Below are 23,327 nucleotides of genomic sequence, written 5' to 3'. Positions count from 1 at the left end.
AAGGAAATTTTTGAAATCATATATATAACTTCTTTTTGAAAATAGAGGAGAGGAAAATGACCAAATCATTTTATAAGGCCAGCATAAATCTAAATCAAAAACCTGATAAGTTTTACCAGAAAACCAACAACTCCAAATCTCTCACGAACAAGATAACCAAAATACTCAACAAAACATTGGCAAGTAACATACAATAGTATACAACATATTAATAATAATAGTACTAAATCATTCTGAACGAGTAGGCTTTATCTCAGGAATAAAAAATGGATTTGAAATTCATAAATCAATCAATATAACCTGCCATATTACAGAATTGATAACAGAACTACATTTCAATAGAAATAGACAAAGCGTTTGTTGAAACTCAGTAACTACATTGTTCTTACTCAAATAGGTTCCTACTCATAGCTACCCTATGTACACCAGAACAAAACACTGCCTGGTCGTGCTCCATCCTCACGATTGTTACTGTGTCTGGGAACACTGTTGCAGCCGCTGTGCCAGCTCATCTTAATTTTTTCACTGACCCTCTACTTTACCAAGCATGATGTCCTTCTCCAGGGACTGGTATCTCTTGATAAAACATCCAAAGTAAGCAAGATGAAGTCTCACTATGCCCACTTGTAAGGAACATTCTGGCTGTACTTCTGCCAAGATATATTTGTTCATTCTTCTGGCAGTCCATGTTATATTTGCTATTCTTCGCCAACGCCATAATTCAAAAGCGTTAATTCTATTCAGTCTTCCTTAGTCATTGTCCAGCTTTGCATGCACATGAGGCAATTAAAATTACTATGGGTTGGGCCAGACACACGTTAGCCCTCAAGGTGACATCTTTGTTTTTAACACTTTAAAAAGGTCTTTGCAGCACATTTGACTAATGCAATATGTTGTTTGATTTCTCGACTGCTGCTTCCATGGGCATTGATTGTGGATCTAAGTAAAATGAAATCCTTGACAACTGTAGTCTTTTCTTCATTTATCATGATGTCGCTTATTGGTCCAGTTTTGAAGATCTTTATTTTTATAATTGTGGTGTAATCCATACTGAAGGCTGCAGTCTTTGATCTTCATCAGTTAGTGCTTCAAGTCCTCTTCATTTTCAGCAGGCAAGGTTGTGTCATCTGCATAATGCAGGTAGTTAATGACTCTTCCTCCAAACCTGATGCCACACTCTTCTTCATACAGGCCAGCTCCTCGGATTACTTGCTCAGCATACAGACTAAGTATGGTGAAAAAATACAAACCCGACAAACACGTTTCCTGATTTTAAACCATACAGTATCCCCTTGTTCTGTTCGAACGACGACCTATTGACCTCTGTACATGCTCCGCGTGAGCACAATTAGGTGTTCTAGAATTCTCATTCTTCACAATGCTATCCATAATTTGTTATGATTTACACAGTCAAATGCCTTTGCATAGTAAATAAAACACAGATAAACACTTTTCTGGTATTCTCTGCTTTCGGCCAAGATCCATCTGACATCAGCAATGATATCCCTAGTTCCGTATCCTCTTCTGAATGTGGCTTGATATTCCAGCAGTTCCCTGTTGATGTGCTGCTGCAACCATCTTTGAACTATTTTCAGCATAATTCTAATAGCATGTGATATTAGTGATATTGTTCAATAATTTCTGCATTCTATTATTTCACCTTTCTTTGGAATGGGCACAAATATGGATTTCTTCCAACCAGTTGGCTAGGTAGCCGACTTCCAAATTTATTGGCTTAGACAAGTGAGCGCTTCCAGCCTTGTATCCATTTGTTGAAACATTTCAAGTAGTATTTCATCAATTCCTGGAGCTTTGTTTTTCGCCAATGCCTTCAGTGCAGCCTACACTTATTCCTTCAGTACCACTGGTTCTTGATCATATGTTAATTCCTGAAATGGTCAAATGTCAACAGTGGCTCTGTATGTTCATTCCATCCTCTTTTCATACTTCCTGCATCATTCAATTTTTTACCCCAAGAATCCTTCAATATTGCACCTTGAGGCTTGAATTTTTTCTTCAGTTCTTTCAGCTTGAGAAATGCTGAATGTGTTCTTCCCCTTTGGTTTTCTAACTCCAAGTCTTTGGACATTTCATTATAATACTTTACTTTTTCTTCTTGAGCTGCTCATTGTAATCTTCTGTTCAACTCTTTTACTTCATCATTTCTTCCTTCTGCTTTAGCTACTCTACTTTCAAGACCAAGTTTCAGAGTCTCTTCTGACATCCATTTTGGTCTTTTCTTTCTTCTCTGCTTTTAATGACCTTTTGCTTTCTTCATGTATGATGTCCTTGATGTCATCCCACAACTTATCTGACCTTCGATCATTACTGTTCAATGTGTAAAATCTATTCTTGAGATGGTCTCTAAATTCAAATGAGATATACTCAAGGTCATACTTTGGCTCTCGTGGACTTGTTTTAATTTCCTTCAGCTTCAACTTTAACTTGCATATGAGCAATTGAGGGTCTATCATGCAGTTGGCCCCTGGCCGTGTTGACACAGATGTAGTCAATTTGATTCCTGTGTATTATATCTGGTGAGGTTCCTGTGTATAGTCGCTGTTTATGTTGCTGAAAAAAGTTATTTGCACTGAAGAGGTCTTCGGTCTTGCAAAATTCTATCATGCGATCTTTGGCATAATTTCTATCACCAAGGCCCTATTTTCCAACTACCAATCCTTCTTTGTTTCCAATGTTCATATTCCAATCACCAGTAATTATCAATGCACCTTGATTGCATGTTTGATCAATTTCAGACTGCAGAAGTTGGTAAAAGTCTTCAAATTTTTATCTTTGGCAGTAGTGGACAGTGCATGAATTTGAATAATAGTAAGGCGTATGGATATTATCCTATCACTGACAGCGTTGCACTTCAGGATAGATCTCCAAATGTTCTTTTTGATGATGAATGCGATGCCATTTCTCTTCAACTTGCCACTCCCGGTATAGCAGATCACATTAATGTCTGATCTAAAATGGCCAATGCCAGTCCATTTAGCTCACTTACGCATAGGATATCAATCTTTATGCATTTTATTTCATTTTTTTTTTATTACTTCCAATTTCCCTTGATTCATACTTCACACATTCCACATTCTGAGTGTTAATGGATGTTTGCAGCTGTTTCTCCTCATTTTAAGTCATGCCACAACAGCAAATGAAGGTCCCGAAAGCTTTATTCCATCTACATCATTAAGGCTGACTCTACTGTGAAGAGGCAGCTCATCCCCAGTCATATTTTGAGTGCCTTCCTATCTGAGGAGCTCATCTTCTGGCACTATATCAGATAATATTTTGCTGCCATCCATAAGGTTTTCACTGGCCATTTTTTTTCAGAAGTAGATTGCTAGGTCCTTCTTCCCAGTCTGTCTTAGTCTGGAGGCTCTGCTGCAGTCTGTCCACCATGGGTCACCCTGCTGGTGTTTGAAATACTGGTAGTATACCTTCAAGCACCACAGCAACATGCAAGCCACCACAGTATGGCAAACTGACAGACAAGTGGTGGGCAACAAATACACATAAGAAAAATTTTCAGCACTTTAGATAACAGGGAACCTCCTTAAACTGATAAATGGCATCTACAAAAATGTGCAGCCAATACCATATTTAGCAATGTCCTTGAGACTGAGATCAAGGTAAGGATGCTCGCTTTCACCACTTCTATTAAATACTGAATTGTAAAGCCTGTTACTGCTTTTAGTTGCTGTCAAGTAAATTCCAATTCACAGCAACTCCACGTGTTACAAAGTAAAACTGTTCTATAAACCCTGTAATCTTAACGAAATCAGATCACTAGCTCTCTCTTCCGTACTACTGCTGGGTAGGTTTGACACACCAACCTTTAGGTTAGCAGTCGAGTGCAAAACATTTGCATAAATAACGGACATTACTGGAGATCCTAGTTATTGCAATAAAGCATGAACAAAAGAATAAAAAGAATAAATATCAGAAAGGAAAAAGTATAACTGACCCTATTTGCAATGATAGTGCTGTTTACGTAGAAAGACTTACTGAATCCACAAAACAATATCTAGAGCCAATCGGTAACATTTAGCAAAGTCACTAGATACAGAGTTAATATACAAAAATCAACGTTTTTTAAATATACTGTTGTTCCTATGGGATGTCATCAAGTCGATTCCAACTCATAATGATCCCATGTGGCCAAGTGTAACTGTCCTATAGGTTTTTCTTGGCTGTAATCTTTACGGAAGCATATTGCCAAGTCTTTCTCCTGCAAAGCTCCTGGGTGGGTTTAAAGTACCAACCTTTCATTTAGAAGTTGAGCACTTAACCTGTTGCACCACCAGGGCCTCTAAGATACTAGAGTCAAAAAACTGAAAGTGAACATTTTTAATTCCATTCACAATAGAACCAAAAAACACCAGGTAACTGGGAATAAACCCAAAAAAATTTTCCAAATCATCTAACTGAAAATTATCAAACATTTTGGAGAAAAGTTAAAAAACACCTAGAGAGCCAAGGAGGGGTGGTCATGATGGTGGAATGGTCAGATACTTCCTGTGGTCTCCCTTACAACAAAGACCCCCAAAACAAGTGAATCAATTATATATGACAATCCAGGAGCCCTGAACATCGAAGACAATGTTGAGGTGTCGGGCTGAGTGACAGGGGGAGGGAGAGACAGCTCATTAGCAGCGAGAATTTGCCAGATCTAACTTGGATGGCATGCTGCAGACTGGATCGGCTGGCGCACACAGGCTGAAACAAGGAGTAGTGCACAGGGTGTGTTTTCCATGTCAGGAGAAATCAAGTGGCGGAGAGCCTGCACAGTCCTCGGAGCCAGAAGGACACGGCACTGAATCAGCCAAAGTTAAGTGCAAGTGTCTAACCTTACTCAAGGGATCAAAATAACACTTCCTCCTCTAGAACGTGCCTCTCTCATGTGCACCCAAGCCAGGTTCCTGGCTTTGGAGAAGTAACAAATAAACAAAGAGAAAAAAATAATCTGCAAGTTCCTCTAAACCAAGACCTCACAGCAGGCACTGCCCCTTTGCCTGTTGTTGTTAGGTGCCGTTGAGTCGGTTCTGACTCATAGCGACCCTAGGCATGACAGAATGAAACACGGCCCGGTCCTGCGCCATCCTTACAATCGTTGTTATGCTTGAGCTCATTGTTGCAGCCCCTGTGTCAATCACCTCGTTGAGGGTCTTCTACTATTTCCGCTGATCCTGTGCTCTGCCAAGCATGATGTCCTTCTCCAGGGACTGATCCCTCCTGGCAACATGTCCAAAGTACGTAAGACACAGTCTCACCCTCCTTGCCTCTGAGGAGCATTCTGGCCGCACTTCTTCCAAGACAGATTTGTTCATTCTTTTGGCAGTCCATAGTATATTCAATATTCTTCGCCAACACCACAAATCAAAGGCGTCAACTCTTCTCCGGTCTTATTCATTGTCCAGGTTTCACGTGCATATCATGCAACTGAAAATACCGCGGCTTGGGTCAGGCATACCTTAGTCTTCAAGGTGACATCTTTGCTCTTCAACAAATTGAAGAGGTCCTTTGCAGCAGATTTACCCAATGCAATGTGCCTTTTGATTTCTTGACTGCTGCTTCCATGGGTGCTAATTGTGGATCGAAGTAAAATGAAATCCTTGACAACTTCAATCTTTTCTCTGTTTATCATGATGTTGCTCATTGGTCCAGTTGTGAGGATTTTTGTTTTCTTTATGCTGAGGTACAGTTCATACTGAAGGCTATGGTCTTTGATCTTCATTAGTAAGTGCTTCAAGTCCTCTTCACTTTCAGCAAGCAAGGTTGTGTCACCTGCATAACACAGGTTGTTAATGAGTCTTCCTCCAATCCTGATGCCCCATTCTTCTTCATAGAGTCCAGCTTCTCGGATTATTTTTTCAGCATACAGATTAAATAGGGATGGTAAAAGAATACAACCCTGACGCACCTTTCCTGACTTCACACCTCTCCTGACTTTAAACCAATCAGTATCCCCTTGTTCTGTCCAAACAACTGCCTCTTAATCTATGAAAAGGTTCCTCATGAGCACAATTAAGTGTTCTGGAATTCCCATTCATCGCAATGTTATCCATAGTTTGTTATGATCCACACAGTCGAATGCCTTTGCATAGTCAATAAAACACAGGTAAACATCCTTCTGGTAGTCTCTGCTTTCAGCCAGGATCCATCTGACATTAGCAACGATATCCCTGGTTCACATCCTCTTGTGAAACCAGCCTGAATTTCTGGCATTCCCTGTTGATATATTGCTGCAGCCGTTTTTGAATGATCTTCAGCAAAATTTTGCTTGTGTGTGATATTAATGATATTGTTCTATAATTTGAACATTCAGTTGGATCACCTTTCTTGGGAATAGGCATAAATATGGATCTCTTCCAGTCAGTTGGCCAGGAAGCCGTCTTCCATATTTCTTGGCATAGACGAGTGAGCACCTCCAGCGCTGCATCTGTTTGTTGAAACATCTCAATTGATATTCCATCAATCCCTGGAGCCTTGTTTTTCGCCAATGCCTTCAGAGCAGCTTGGACTTCTTCCTTCAGTACCATCAGTTCCTGATCATATGGTACCTCTTGAAATGGTTGAATATCGACTAATTCTTTCTGTTACAATGACTCTGTGTATTCCTTCCATCTTTTTTGATGCTTCCTGTGTCATTTAATATTTTCCCCATAGAATCTTTCACTACTGCAACTTGAGGCTTGAATTTTTTCTTTAGTTCTTTCAGCTTTAGAAATGTCGAGTGTGTTCTTCCCTTTTGGTTTCCCATCTCCAGCTCTTTGCACATATCATTATTTTACTTTGTCTTCTCGAGAGGCCCTTTGAAATCTTCTGTTCAGTTCTTTTACTTCATCAATTCTTCCTTTTGCTTTAGCTGCTCGATGCACAAGAGCAAGTTTCAGAGTCTCCTCTGACATCCATCTTGGTCTTTTCTTTCTTTCCTGTGTTTTCAGTGACCTCTTGCTTTCTTCATGGATAATGTCCTTGATGTCATTCCACAACTCATCTGTTCTTCGGTCAGTAGTGTTCAGTGTGTCAAATCTATTCTTGAGATGGTCTCTAAATTCAGGTGGGATATACTCAAGGTCGCATTTTGGCTCTCGTGGACTTGCTCTGATTTTCTTCAGTTTCAGCTTGAACTTGCATATGAGCAATTGATGGTCTGTTCCATAGTCGGCCCCTGGCCATGTTCTAACTGATGTTATTGAGCTTTTCCATAGTCTCTTTGAACAGATGTAGTCAATTTGATTTGTGTGTGTTCCATCTGGTGAGGCCCACGTGTACAGTCGCTGTTTATGTTAGTGAAAGAAGTTATTTGCAATGAAGAAGTCGTTGGTCTTGCAAAATTCTATCATTCAATCTCCGGCATTGTTTCTATCACCAAGGCCGTATTTTCCAACTACTGATCCTTTTTCTTTGTTTCCTACTTTCCCATGCAATCGCCAGTAATTATCAATGCATCTTGATTGCATGTTTGATCAATTTCAGACTGCAGCAGCTGATAAAAATCTTCTATTTCTTTATCTTTGGCCCTAGTGGTTGCTGCGTAAATCTGAATAACAGTCGTATTAACTGGTCTTCCTTGTAGGTGTATGGCTATTATCCTATCACTGACAGCGTTGTACTTCCAGATAGATCTTGAAACATTCTTTTTGACAATGAATGCAACACCATTCCTCTTTAAGTTGTCATCCCAGCATAGTAGACTATATGACTGTCTAATTCAAAATGGCCAGTACCAGTCCATTTCAGCTCACTAATGCCTAGGATATCGATGTTTATGCGTTCCATTTCATTTTTGACAATTTCCAATTTTCCTAGATTCATACTTCGTACATTCCAGGTTCTGATCATTAATGGATGTTTGCAGCTGTTTCTTCTCATTTTGAGTCGTGCCACATCAGCAAATGAAGGTCCCGAAAGCTTTAGTCCATCCACGTCATTAAGGTTGACTCTACTTTGAGGAGGCAGCTCTTCCCCAGTCATCTTTTGAGTGCCTTCCAACCTGGGGGGGCTCATCTTTCAGCACTATATCAGACAATGTTCCGCTGCTATTCATAAGGTTTTCACTGGCTAATACTTTTCAGAAGTAGACTGCAGGGTCCTTCTTCCTAGTCTGATTTAGTCTGGAAGCTCAGCTGAAACCTGTCCTCCATGGGTGACCCTGCTGGTATCTGAATACTGGTGGCATAGCTTCCAGCATCACAGCAACACACAAGGCCCCACAGTACAACAAATTGACAGACACTTGGGGGCCCCTTTGCCTGGGCACAGGCATAAGGGGTCAATGGACTTTGAATACTTTTCACCCCTTACTGAGAACTGGGTGGAAATCCTGGTGACATAGGGGTTAAGTGCTACAGCTGCTAACTAAATGGTTGGCAGTTCGAATCCATGAGGTTCTCCTTGGAAACTCTATGGGGCAGTTCTACAATGTCCCATATGGTCACTATGAGTCAGAATTGACTCAATGGCAACAGGTTTGGTTTCTGGTTTTTGGTTTTTCATTTAGACCTGAGTGGACCCATCTGAGCAGTGGAGGCCGTCACTGGCACAGAACAACAGGGTATAAACCTGAAGCCTATTTTTCAACTGCAACAGCTAAGGGGGAGTTGAAAATTTGTGACAGTTGACATAGCCCTGTCCATTAAGTATCCTCACCTATCAACATCAGGGGCCTGAAGACTAGTGGCTCCACCCACTCCACCTAGCCACCCACGATAGGGGTCTGAGAATAAGTGGTACCTCCCAGTCCTTACAGCCAACAGCATCCCGTGCACAATGTCCTGCTACAAAAACCAACTACCTACGTGCTCTACGGAACAGTGACACACTGTCTACTTAAGGCACTCAGGGACAGATGTCAGCCCCCTACCTTGCTCAGCACATGACCCCCTACTGCAGCAAGATACCAGTGCCTGCTCCAATCCCCCCAAGTAGCCCTGCCTATCTCGGATTGTGGGTGAGAGCCTGCACCACACACTCAGTAAACGACAACCTGGACACCTGAGCTGAATTCACACAAGAAAAGTAAATGGACTTCTAGGCTCACATACCTAGTAGCAGCTCTAACCAACTGGTGACAGGACATGAAAGCTTCAAATATGCCAATAATCAAACTAGCTCACATGACCAGCCTATTTGGGCATATCAAAACAAAAGAAAACAAGAAGCTAGGACACCATAGACAAACAGAATAAAGAACTATAATAACTTACTGATGGCTCGGAGACGACAGTCAATATCAAATCATATAAAAGGCAGACAATGACGGCTTCAGCAAGCGACTACAACAAAGAACGAAGAAACCTCCTGCAGGAAGAGAAGGTCTTGGAATTACTAGAGGTAGAATTCAAAAGATTAATATACAGAGCTCTTCAAGAGATCAGGACAAGATCAGGCAAAACACACAACAAGCCAAGGAACACACAGGCAATGCAACAGAGGAAGTGAAGAAGGTTATACAAGAGCGTAATGACAAGTTTGAGAGGCTGCAAGCATCCACAGACAGCAAACAGAAATCCAAAAGATTAACAATAAAATTTCAGAATGAAACAACAGAAAGTCACAGGATCAAAATTGAGGCAATGGAAGTCAGAATTAGTGAGAATGAAGATAAAGCACTTGACATCAACTTATTTGAGGAAAAATCAGATAAAAGAATTTAAAAAAATGAAGAAATACTAAGAATTTTGTGGGACTCTACCAAGAGAAATAACCTACAAGTGATTGGACTACCAGAATGGGGGGGATAACAGAAAATACAGAGAGAACTGTTGAAGGTTTCTTGACAGAAAACTTCCCTGAGATTGTGAAAGATGAGAGGATATCTATCCAAGAAGCTCACTGAACCCCACATGGGGTAGATCCCAAAAGAAAATCATCAACACATACGATAATCAAACCTGCCAAAACCAAAGATAAAGAGAGAATTTTAAGAGCGGCAAAGGATAAACAAAAGGACATCTACAAAGGACAGTCAATAAGACCAAGCTCTGACTGCTCAGCAGAAACCATGCAGGCAAGAAGGCAATGGGATTACATATATAAAGCCTCGAAGGAAAAAAACTGACAGCCAAGAATTATCTATCCAGTAAAACTGTCTATCAAATATGATGGTGAAATTAGGGCATTTCCAGATTTCCAGATAAACAGAAGAGAATTTGTAAAAACCAAATCAAAATTACAAGAAATACTAAAAGGAGTGCTCCAGTTAGAAAATCAATAATATCGGATAACAATCCAAGACTAGAATACAGGACAAAACAACCAAATATCTACCGAGATAGGGAAGTCACAACAATAAATCAAAGCTAAAACACTGAAAATAGGGAAACAGAGATGTCAAAATGTAAAAGACGACAGCACTAAAACAAAAAAGAGAGACTAAATAATGTAGTCCTAGAACTTTCATATACAGAGGACGTGAAGGCGATATCAAGAAATGAAAAATTGGTTTAAACTTAGAAATACAGAAATAAATATAAAGGTAACCACAAAGGAAACTAACAATCCTACACACCAAAATAAAAAGGAAAAAAATATAAAAAATCAGCAAATACAAAATCAACAACGATGAAAATACATTAAGAAAAACAAATCAGGACAGAAAATTAAGTGGAACAAAGAAACTGTCAACAACACACAAAAAAATACATCAAAATGACAGCACTAAACTTATACCTATCAATAATTATGCTGAAAGTAAATGGACTAAATGCACCAATAAAGAGACAAAAAGTGACAGAAAGGATTAAAAAAACACAGTCTATCCATATGCTGCCTACAAGAGGCACCTAGACTCAAAGACGCAAACAAACTAAAACTCAAAGGATGGAAAAAATATATATATCAAGCAAGTACCAAATAAAAAAGAGCAGGAGTGACAATATCAATCTCTGACAAAATAGACTTTAAATCAAAACTAATCACAAAAGATAAGGAAGGGCACTATATAATGATTAAAGGGTCAATACACCAGGAGGACATAACCATAATAAACATTTATGCACCATTGACAGGGCTCCAAAATACATAAAACAAACTCCAACAGCTTTCAAAAGAGAAATAGACAGCTCCACAATAGAAGACTTCAACAAACCACTTTTGGTGGAGGACAGAACATCTAGAAAGACGCGGAAGATCTAAATACCACAATCAACCAACTTGATCTCACAGGCATATACAGAACACTCTACCCAACAGCAGTCAAATATACTTTCTTTTCCAGTCACACGGAACAGTCTCCAGAATAGACCACATATTAGGCCACAAAGCAAGCCTTAACAGAATCCAACACATCGAAATATTCAAAGCATTTTTTCTGACCCTGAAGCCAAAAAAGTAGAAATCAGTATCAGAAAAAGCAAGGAAAGAAAAATCAGAACACATGGAAACTGAATAACACCTTGCTCAAAAATTACTGGGTTACAGAAGAAATCAAGGACGGAATAAAGAAATTCATTGAATCAAATGAGAATGAAAACACAGCAAAAGCAGTGCTTGAAAGTCAATTTATACCACTAAATGCACACATCCAAAAAGAAGAAAGGGATAAAATCAAATCACTAACCCTATGACTCCAACAAACAGAAAAAGAGAATGAAAAGAAGCCCTCAGGCACCAGAAGAAAGGAAATAATAAAAATTAGAGCAGAAATAAATGGAATAGAAAAACAATTGAAAGAGTTAAAACGATCAACAGCTGGTTCTTTCAAGAGATCAACAAAATCAATAAACCACTGGCCAAACTGACAAAAGAAGCACAGGCAAGGACGCAAATAACCCAAATAAGAAACTAAATGGGTGATATAACAACAAATCCAAATGAAATTAAGAGAATCTTAACAGAACACTATAAAAAACTATAATCCAACAAATTTGAAAATCTAGAAGAAATACATGAATTTCTAGAAACACACTACCTACCTAAGCTAACAGAGGTAGAGCAACTAAACAAACGTATAACAAAAGAAGAGATTGAAGAGGTAATTAAAAAACTTCCAACAAAAAAAGGCCCGGCCCTGTCAGCTTCACTGGAGAATTCTACCAAAACTTCAGAGAAGAGTTAACACCAGTACTCCTAAAGGTATTTCAGAGCACAGAAAAGGAGGGAATACTCCCAAACTCATTCTATGAAGCCAGCATATCCCTGATACCAAAACCAGGTAAAGACACCACAAAAAAAGAAAATTACAGACCTATATCCCTTTAAATTTTTTTTTTTTAATATCCCTAATGAACTTAGATGCAAAAATCCTCAACAAAATTCTAGCTAGTAGAATTCAACAACGTATCAAAAATATAATTCACCATGACCAAGTGGGATTCATACCAGGTATGCAGGGATGGTTCAACATTAGAAAAACAATTAATGTAATCCATCACATAAACAGAAGATAAGAACCACATGATCTTATCAATTGGTGCAGAAAAGGCATTTGACAAAGTCCAATATCAATTCATGGTAAAAAACTCTCAGCAAAATAGGAATAGAAGGGAAATTCCTCAACATAATAAACGACATTTATACAAAGCCAACAGCTAACATCATTCTAAATGGAAAGTCTAAAAGCATTCCCCTTGAGAACAGGAACCAGACAAGGATGCCTTTTATTACCACTCTTATTCAACATTGTGCTGGTGCTCCTAGTCAGAGTAATAAGGCAAGAAAAAGAAAGGGCATTTGAATTGGTAATGAAGAAGTAAAAGTCTCCCTATTTGCAGATGATATGATCCTATACGAGAAAACTCCAAAGAATACACAAGAAAACTACTAATAGAGGAGTTCAGCAAAGTATCAGGATACAAGATAAATATACGAAAATCAGTTGGATTCCTCTACACCAACAAAGAGAACTTCAAGGAGGAAATCACCAAATCAATACCATTTACAATAGCCCCTAGAAGATAATATACTTAGGAATAAATCTAACCAGGGATATAAAAGACCTGTAAAAGAAAACTACAAGACACTTCTGCAGAAACCAAAAGAGACCTACATAAGTGGAAAAACATACCTTGCTCATGGATAGGAAGACTTAACATTGTAAAAATGTCTATTCTACCCAAAGTGGTCTAGAGATACAATGCAATTTCGATCTAAATTCCAATGACATTTTTTAATGAGACAGAGAAGCAAATCACCAACTTCATATGGAAGGGGAAGAGATCCCAGATAAGTACAGCATTACTGAAGAAGAAGAACAAAGTGGGAGGCCTCACTCTACCCGATTTTAGAACCTATTATACAGCTACAGTAAGTTTGTTCCATTTTGTTGTGCTTGTCTTGCATTATTTTCTTTGAAGGGAGGGAAGAACAGAGCTTAATTTTCTGACCACTTCCAATGAACTATGTTCTGGATCTAATGACAAAGTTGAAGGAAACCTTTATAAAGATCTGAGTGAAAAAGAGTTCTTTTAAATCACCCTTAGCATTAATTTACCTTTCTTCACTGAAGCGACGACCAATCTTGACTTTACACTTGTCCTTGGGAAGGCATGCTGCTAGTAGAGGAACTGTCCGCAACACTTTGTTTTCCTTTAATTAAAAAGTTATATCAATTTTTACTGAAACACAGTTTTAAAACTTTTATGATGAACACTTGATTCATAACTTTATGTAATAACTTCCCCAAGTCTTCTGCTACAGACCACAGTTAGTTTTATTTTGATATTGTATTTCTTCTAAAAATTGCTATAACGAAGCATGTATTATTTTATAACAAGGAAATCTTGGCATTTCAAAAATTTCTCTCATAGCAATCTATTAACAGACATATAAAATGACCTTTTTATAACATTTGGATTCTCCCTTGTAACTCACTGCAGATTTCTATTTGCTATTTAAATTTCAAAAGCAAAGCTTCCTACCTTTAGGAAATGTATAAAACTGTTATATTTATCATTTCAACCTACATTTTTCATTCTATGTTTAAAAAAAAAAAAACAATTACAAACATCCGTATATTTAGGAAACCCTGGTGGTGTAGTCGTTAAGTGCTATGGCTGCTAACCAAAACATCAGCAGTCCGAATCCACCAGGCACTCCTTGGAAACTCTATGGGGCAGTTCTACTCTGTCCTATAGGGTCACTAGGAGTTGGAATCAACTCAACGGCAATGGTGTATATATATATACGTATATATAATCTAAACTGATGATAGAAAATAAAATCCCCACAAGACTTACAAACATTCACATAAAATTTTACCAGGGGTAAGACTTATTTTCCTAACTTTTCATTAAATGTAAGAAAAACTTCAATAATACCAATCAAGATTTCGTGAAATGATATGTATAGAAGCTCATTTTCCACTATAAAATTATTTAGGAGTGATCCCAAAACACAGTTAAAACTTACCCTTTAAGTAACTGGCCTAAAATCTAGTATACCACATTTTAACTCTTACTTGTCTTTCACAACTCATCTTAACAGTCTCCTTCCTCCGAAAACCTCACCAGATTTTGCAGCCAGTGCCGCCCATAGTAAAAAAAAAAAATTTTTTTTTTTTTTTTATCGTACATCTGCACCCATTGCACCTTGTGCTATCCCTTTCATAGCATTTACCAAATGCTGACTTGCTAAGCTCTTTTTCTCCATTAGACTGTAAGCTCCTTGGGGGCAGAGAATCTTACCTTATGAAACTTCATGTTTCTAGGCACTTTGCCTGGCACATATTAAATGTTCTATATTGGTGGAATGAACAAGTGAACGAGTAAGTAAGTCAGTGAGCAAGCAACTGAATACAAAAGCAAACTAATAAGTCTTTGCTATTCTGGAAATTTCAAAACCTAAAGATGGAATTAATATGTTCAAAAAAAGAATGCAGACTAATACGAGTGTCTTCAAATTCCAAATTTTCTACCGCCTTCTAGGGGTTGGTTTGGTCTAGCAAAACTACACTGTAACTGTACAAATTCTCTGAAGGAATAAAAATAGAAGAAAGCATTGGAGAACACTTATAATTTGAAGGTAAAAAGAGAAAAAAAGAAGCAGTGTACTATTTTCAGTCTCTGCCATAACAAATTACCATAAACTTAGGAGGTAAATACAACATAAATTTATTATTTGACATTTCTGTATGTCAGAAGACTAAAGTTTAGGGGTTAGCAGGGCTATCTATATTCCTTTCTAGAGGACCTAGGGTAGGATCCATTTCCTTGCTTATCAGGTTGTTGGCAGAATTCAGACCCTTGTGGTTGTGGACTCAGTACTCTGTTTCCTTGCTGGTTGAAAGCTGAGAGTCATTCTCAGCTTCTAAAGGCCACCCACATTCCTTGGCTCATGGCCCCCTTCCTCCATTTTCAAAGCCAGAAAGAGAGTTCACTCCCTCCCACACTTTGAATCGCTCCTGCCTCTTCTTTCACCATTACGTCACTCTAAATAAAGTAGGAAGGGTTCTCTATTTTAAAGACTCTGATTAGATTGAGCCCACCTCGATAATTCGGGAAAATCACCTCATCTTAAGATCCATAACCTTCATCACATCTGCAAAGTCCCTGTAGCATGTAATTTAACATATTGACAGGTACTAAGGATCAGGATGTAATGTCTTTGCAGGGCTATTATTCTGCCTACCACAAGGATTGAAGCAATTACTTAATAAAAACCTGCTGCCAGTGAGTCTACTCCAACTCACAGCAACCCTATAAGACAAAGTAGAACTGCCCCATAGAGTTTCTGCCTGGTGGATTTGAACTGCCGACTTCTTGGTTAGTAGCCGTAGCACTTAACCACTACACCACCAGGGTTTCCTACTTAATAAAACAGACGGGAAAAAATCAATGTCAACAACAGAGTAGGAAAATGAAGAACAGAACTAAGCAAAGGACTCTGAAAGAGTATCACTTCTGTCAAATCAAAGCACTATACTATACTGTTAAGGAAATTATATATAAATTTCCTAAGAAGAAAATGAATACAATTGCTCACTTAATCTCTATATAAATAAACTAAAAGAATACAAAGAAAAAGAATGAGAATGCACCACAGCTCAACAGAAATGAGAGCCACATGTAAGAAAAAAGTTAAGATTTTGAAATAAAAAGTGATTACCAGACATGTAAAGACCTTGGAAGTGGCCCCTCCTATCCTCAAAAGGTAAAAGCTGAACAAACTGAAAATCAACAATTATTTAGATTCATCAGTAACTTGAGGTCACAAGCAAACTTACTAAAATTTGTGAGACGTTTCGAAGTAGTGCTTACAGGGAAATTCATAGCATTGAATGCATATATCAGAAAAGAAGAATGATCTAAAATCAATAATATAAGCTTCCACCTTAGAAAACTTGAAAAAGAACAAATTAAATCCAAAGTAAGCAGAAAAAAAAAGAAAAATTAGAGTAAAAATCAATGAAATTGAAGACAGTAAATTAATGAAGAAAAGTCAGTGAAACCAAAACCTAGTTCTTTGAAAAGATCAATAAGAGTGATAAACCTATAGCCAAGCTAACCAAGAAAAAAAAAAAAAAAAGCACAAATTACTAACATTAGAACTAAAAGATGGACCATCACAACTGATCTCGTGAACATTAAAAGGATAGTAAAGGAATACTATGAACAACTCTATGCCCTCAAATTCGATAACTTACAATGATCGCTCTGACAGGGAACGCAACAGAGAGTCCTTGACAGACCAGGAGAAAAGTGTGCAGCAGAATTCAAATTCACATAAAAAGACAACTTAATGGTCTGACTGAGGCTGGAGGAACCCCTGAAGCCACGGCCCTCGGACGCGCTGTTAACCCAGAATTAAAGCCATTCCCGAAGCCCACTCTTCAAAGAAAGATTAGACTGGGCTATAAAACATAAAATAATACTCGTGAAGAGTGTGCTTCAGATCAAGCAGCTACACGAGACCAGATAAGTGGCTCCTGTCCAGAGGCAGAATGAGAAGATACGAGGGCACAGGAACTGGTTGAACACACAGAAGAAATGCAGGGTGGAAAGGGAGAGTGTGCTGTCACATTATAAGGACTGCAACTAATGCTACACAACAATATGTATATAAACTTTTGTATGAAAAATTAACTTGAGCTGTAAACTTTCACCTAAAGCAGGATAAAAGAAAAAAACAAAGGGGAAAGACAACCTACAGAATGGGAGAAAATATTTGGAAGCTATAATCTGATGTCAAATAAAAAACAAATCCAGACCTTGAAAAAAAAAAATTGATAACTTAGATGAAATGACCAATTGCTTGACAGTACAACCTATCAAAACTCATGTAAGGAGAAAAAGGTAATCTGGACACACAGCTTACATTTTTCACAAAAAGTAATGCAAAATTGATCATACACCTAAATGTAAGACACAAAACTATAAAAAGTTCTAGAGGATAACATAGGAGAAAATCTGGGTGACTTTGGGTTTGACGATGACTTTTTAGATACAACACCAAAAGCACTATTCGTAAGAGAAAAAATTGATGAGTGGGACTTCGTTAAAATTAAAACTTCTGCTCTGTGAAAGATACTGTTCGGAAAATGAATAGGCAAGCTACAGTCTGGGAGAAAATATACGCAAAACATATATCTGATAAAGGACTTGTATCCAAGTTATACAAAGAACCCATAAAACCCAACCATAAGAAAACAAACAACCCAATTACAAAATTGGCAAAACATCTGAACAAGACATGTCACCAAAGAAGATATGCAGATGGCAAATAAGTACTGTATATGAAAAGATGCTCAACATCACAGGTCATTAGGGGAACTGTAATCAAAACAAGGCGATACGACTACACTTATTAAAAAGAATAGCTAAAATCCAAAACTCTGACAACACCGAATGCTGACAAGGATATGTAGCAACATGAACTCTCATTCATTGCCAGTGGGAATGCAAAATAGTACAGCCACTTTGGAAGACAGTCTGGTAATTTCTTACAAAGCTAAACACAGGCTTACCATATGATTTAGCAATTGTGCTTCTAGGGAATTATCCAAATGAGTTGAAAACTTATACCTACACAAAAACCTGCACATGAATGTTTATAGTATCTTTACTCATAATTGGCAAAAATTGGAAGCAATGAAGTTGCTTCAATAGTTGAATGGATAAACAAACCGTAGTACATAAATACGATAGCATCCAGTGATAAAAAGAAGTGAACTATGAAGCCATGAAAAGACACGGAAGAACTTTAAATGCGTACTGCTAAGTGAAAGAAGCCAGTATGAAAAAGTTAAATCATGTACGATTCCAAGTATATGACATTCTGGAAAAACCAAAACTATAGAGACAGTGAAAAGATTAGTGGTTGCTAGGAGGTTTGGGGGAGAGGGAGGGACTAATAGGTAGAGCACATCGTTTTTACGGCAGGGATGCTATTCCGTATGATACTATAATGGTGAACACATGACAGTAAGCACCTGTCAAAATGCACAGAACTATATAACACAAAGAGTGAACCTTAATGTAAACTACAGACTTTAGTTAAGAATAATGTATCAATATCAATTGGTTCATCAACTACAAATGTACCACGATAGTGCAAGATGTTAAGGGGGAAACTGTGGGTGGGGGAATAGAGGGTATATGAGAACTCTCTGCACTTTCTGCTCAATTTTTCTATAAACCTAAAAATGCTCTAAAATCCTGGATGAATCTGGAGTGCATTATGCTGAGTGAGAAATAAATCAATCACAAGAGGACAAATATTGTATCAGACCACTACTATAAAAACTTATGAAAAGGTTTATATACAAAAAGAAACAATCTTTGATGGTTATGAGGGAGTGGAGGAGTGGTGATGGAAAAACACTAAACAGGCAATAGATAAGTGGTTAACTTTGGTGAAAGGAAAGACACTACACAATACCAGGGAAGCTAGCGCATCTTGTCCAAGACAAGGTCATAGAAGTTCCATGGTCACATCCAAACTCCCTGAGGGACAGAATTACCGGTCTGAGGGCTGTGGGGACCATGGTATCATGGAACATCTAGCTCAACTGGCATAACAGAGTTTATAAAGAAAATGTTCTACATTCTACCTTGACAAGTAGGATCTGGGATCTTAAAAGCTTGTGAGCGGCCATCTGAAATACTCCACTGGTCTCACCCTGTTTGGAGCAAGGGAGAATGAAGAAAACCGAAGACACAAGAGAAGGATTAGTCCAAAGGACTAATGGACCACAACTACCACTGCTTTCACCAGACTGAGTCTAGCACAACTACATGGTGCCCGGATACCACCACTGACTGCTCTGACAAAGATCATAATAGAGGGTCCCCAACAAGCCGGAGAAAAATGTAGAACAAAATTCTAACTCACAAAAAAGACCAGACTTCCTGGCCTGACAGAGACTGGAGAAACCTCTGAGACCACAGCCCCCGGGCACCCTTTAGCTCAGTAATGAAGTCACTTCCAAGGTTTACCCTTCAGCCAAAGATTAGATAGGCCCCTAAAACAAAATGAGACTCAAGGAGAACAACAGCCCTGGGGCAAGCACTTTAAGGCAGGAAGGGACAGGAAAGCTGGTAATGGGGAACCCAAGATAGAGAAGGGAGAGTGTCAACATGTCGTTGGGTTGGTAAGCAATGTCACAAAACAATACATGTAAAAAAAAAAAATATGTACTAATTGTTTAATGAGAAGCTAGTTTGGTCTGTAAACCTTCATCTAAAGTATAATAATTAAAAAAATAAAAGTGCTTTAAAAAATAAAGTCTTAATTTAAACCCTTTTGCAGTGCAATAAATTACTTAATATGGCTCTTCTAGCTGAGTCGGAATTGACTCGATGGCACCGGATTCGGTTTTTTGGGTTTTAGCCATGGTCTCTGTGACTCACACACAATGACTGAGTGGGACTATGCAAATAAGGCCTATGGAACTTGTGATGGTTGGGGTTATGTGTCAACTTGGCAATGCCATGATTCCCAGTATTGTGTGGTTGTCCTCCATCTTGTGTTGTGGATCTTGACCTCTATATGTTGATGAGGCAGGATGGCTTTAAGCGTGTCTGAGGCTGCAGCTTTGCAGGAGGGCATGACTCAAGCCCCATCCTTAAAGTTATGCCCTTCCCTGGGTTGTGGTCTGCATCTAAGATACATGTGTATGTCCTAGCGAGGCCCTCTCTCTCTGCATCTGGATCCCACACCCTGTTCATGATCAACTGACCTACCCAGAGGCCTGCTGTCTGACCTGCCGATTCTAGGATTGGCTAGCCTCCACAGACCCTTGGGCCAGCAGCCTACTGTGTGACCTGATTTGTCAGCTTCTATAGCCTTGTGAGCCTGCAGTCTGTGGTCTGACTGTGGTCATCAGCTCCTGCAGCCACGTAGGTCCACTAATTTGGGACTGTCCAGCCCCCACAACCACATGAGCCATTTCCTTTATATAGTTCTTGAGCTCTGTGAGCAAATTAGAGAACCCAAATAGGGAGAGTATCGAGGGGAAAGGGAGTAAGTAGTTCATGTTAAAGATGATAGAGTGGTACAGCAGCTTGGAAAAGCTGAACATTTGGGACATCTTTAACCTCTGCCTCATATGAATCAGCTTTGTGCTGATACAAAAGAAATTATCCATTTACCTATGGAGCACAGTTCTACTCTGAAACACATAGGATTGTCATGAGTCGAACCAACTCGATGGCAACAGGTTTGATTTCTTTGTGTTTATTGTTTTTAACTAAAAAAAAAAAAAAAAAAACTAAGAGAAAAAGAGAGATTAATGGATGTTTTTAATGGAATGTTTGAGCCTCCAGAGATTATGTGAACCTATATGGATATGGTCCTTTGTCCTTCATTAGACTATTTCATAACTGTAGAAATTAACATTCACATATAGAAAACTAATAGCAATGGCAAATAATACCTACAGACAGGTAAAACAAGCTCTGTCTGATGGAGTGATAGCCCTTCCCCATGTAGAAAAGCCAGTTTTACACTGATTACATATTCTTGATCCATAAATGTGTCCAGTCTTTGAAGTCCCTTTTAAGCCAGTTGTAACATCTTCCCAGATCCCTCATTATTAATAAAAATCAAAATCTTTGACACATCTTCATTTTATATTTTCATGAGCTCATGGTTTTACCTTTTAAGAAAATTGTCCTTTAGCACTTTGGAAGCTCCACTGAGATGCCCAATGGATTCAAAAGGCAGAGCTGGCTAAACTTGGTTCAAGTGTGCTACATCGCACAGACAGCTTAAGTCAGGCACGTCTGTCTTTTTTTGGCTCTTAGAAGTGAATCCAAAGAAGCAACAGAAGTTTGCTGGCGCTGTCTTTTTAATTTTCATTTTCTTCTACACAAATTTCGTATTTTGTTTATGTTTCTTGTTTATTGACAAATAATAAGGTATCCTCCATTGGTGGCAGCAATAATTGGGAATTGGTTTCATAATCCATTTGGTTTATAGAGATCTATTCTCTGGTGAAAGACAATGGAAAATCTGATTCTTTAGTCTTTTTTTTTTTTGTTCATTTGTTTATATATTAGCTTATATTAGTTTATAGAGATAAGTGTTTATATAAGTTGAATATTCCTAAAATTTCCAGAAAACAAGAAAAATGAATTAATTCTTTAAATATACTATACTTTAAAAATATTATTTTTACAAGAACAACTCAATATTTTCAGAATCTAAATAGACATAATTAAAGTAAATCTTGGGCAAATGAGAATAGTTTAATAATTTGGATTTAATTTTTTTTTTTTTTTTTTTATGTTTTCTCTGATCTATCGGTATTAAGTACAATACAAGCATATATTTTTATTCCACTCAGGTGTGTTTTCAAGCTACTCATCAAAGAAAATAACATTACAGTGAATCCCAGGTTGGGAAAGTTTGACTTACAGGCAACATGTACTTGCCCTTTAATGTCATGTAAATTTACCCTTACTTTGAAAAGATTACACTAAACCTTACTTGAAAGAAATTCATCACAATACCTTCGCTTTCTGCATGTGCAGCTTTTAAATCACTGAAAAGGCTTTCAGCCTTTTTTTGCACTAAAAATCCCGCTGCCACAGAGTCAATTCTCACTCATAGTGACCCTACAGGACAGAGTAGAACTACCCCATAGGGTTTACAAGGAGTGGCTGAACTGCCAACCTTTTGTTTAACAACCACGTTTTTAACCACTGTGCCACCAGGGCTCCTCCTGCACTAAATTAATTGTAAATAAGAACCGCATGTGCCTGTTCCGACTTACCTATAAATTTGACTTAAAGCATCCTTGGAGTGGATCTCATTCTTAACTTGAGGACTGCCTGCAATCTATATAATGCTTAAGATTAGGAAAAATATAAATTTGTGTCTAACTAAATTGAGTCATTTATTCCAGCAAACCTTTAATTCAATAGTAATTATGTTTCTGTAGTACGTAGCTTGAAAACAATTAGAACTTTAGGTAACTTAAATTTTGACCTGACATTAAATTGAGTTAATAGATAACTAGATCATTTCTAAATGAGGTAGAGTATTGAAACACTGATTACAAATCAAAATTTAAGTTTATACGTGCTTGCTTCTTATTTTTATATGGTACAGAGAGCGTCTTTGGATCATGCTATCCACAATCCATCATGAACGTGTTCATTTTTGGCATTTTGAGATGCTGTTTTAGGGATGAGGCAGTTGTATTCCTGAGCTTTGCTAGTATGCTAACGTATCATAAATAGTTCTCAATTATCTACTCCTCAATTTTATCTATGAAAGAGAAAATAATTACTTTGGTTAAAAGTTATAATTACTATAAAGAGTTGAGCCTATACATAGGACCAACAGTGATAGAGAAATATAACTATGTGTATGTATTGGTTTTTCAAGGAAAGGGTCCAAACCAGCTTTAGGGTTTTTAAATTTGGTCTTCCAACCTCTTTCCACTCGTAAAACTTTTGAGGACCCCTAACAGCTAATTGTGGGGGATCATAACTATTGCTGTTTACCACATAGGTAAAACTGAAATTTTTTTAAATGCTTAATTTATTGATTTATTTGAAAAGGGCAATGATAAATGTATTGCAGGTTAATAACATCTTCACATTATTATGAAATTATTTATGGCTTCATGGCCATCCTGAGATCTATCCTAAAGTATCAAATTGTTCCAGGATATTAAAGAGCATAATGAGAGACAAAACTTGAATAGTGAATTTTGTTTGTCTTGATTTGTAATACTCAAGTCTTAAGAACAATGGAATACATTACAATCTTATAAAAGTTCACTCTCTTTTTATGGGCTTGTTTATTAGGTTTGGAGCCCTAGTGGTGCAGTGGTTAAGAACTCAGCTGCTAACCAAAAGATCAGCAGTTCAAATCCAACAGCTGCTCCTTGGAAACCCTATGGGGCAATTCTGCTCATCCCATAGGGCCGC

General features: G+C 38.0%; 1 protein-coding gene across 4 annotated transcripts in view; it reads right to left on the bottom strand.

Moving 5' to 3' along the window:
* The window catches only part of DTWD2 (DTW domain containing 2), a 173,373-nt gene that overhangs the window by 96,513 nt on the left and 53,533 nt on the right, over positions 1 to 23,327 (bottom strand). For all 4 annotated transcript variants that reach the window (XM_064276059.1, XM_064276065.1, XM_064276071.1 and 1 more), the window contains one exon: positions 13,442 to 13,536. In XM_064276059.1, the coding sequence (XP_064132129.1) occupies positions 13,442 to 13,536 (95 nt within the window). The remainder of the gene's footprint in view (positions 1 to 13,441; positions 13,537 to 23,327) is intronic.

Source organism: Loxodonta africana, chromosome 2 (genome assembly GCF_030014295.1).
Source record: "Loxodonta africana isolate mLoxAfr1 chromosome 2, mLoxAfr1.hap2, whole genome shotgun sequence".
NCBI classification, from domain to species: Eukaryota; Metazoa; Chordata; class Mammalia; order Proboscidea; family Elephantidae; genus Loxodonta; species Loxodonta africana.
The sequence above is the reverse complement of the archived record's forward strand: the minus strand, read 5'-3'. Positions and strand labels throughout refer to the sequence as shown.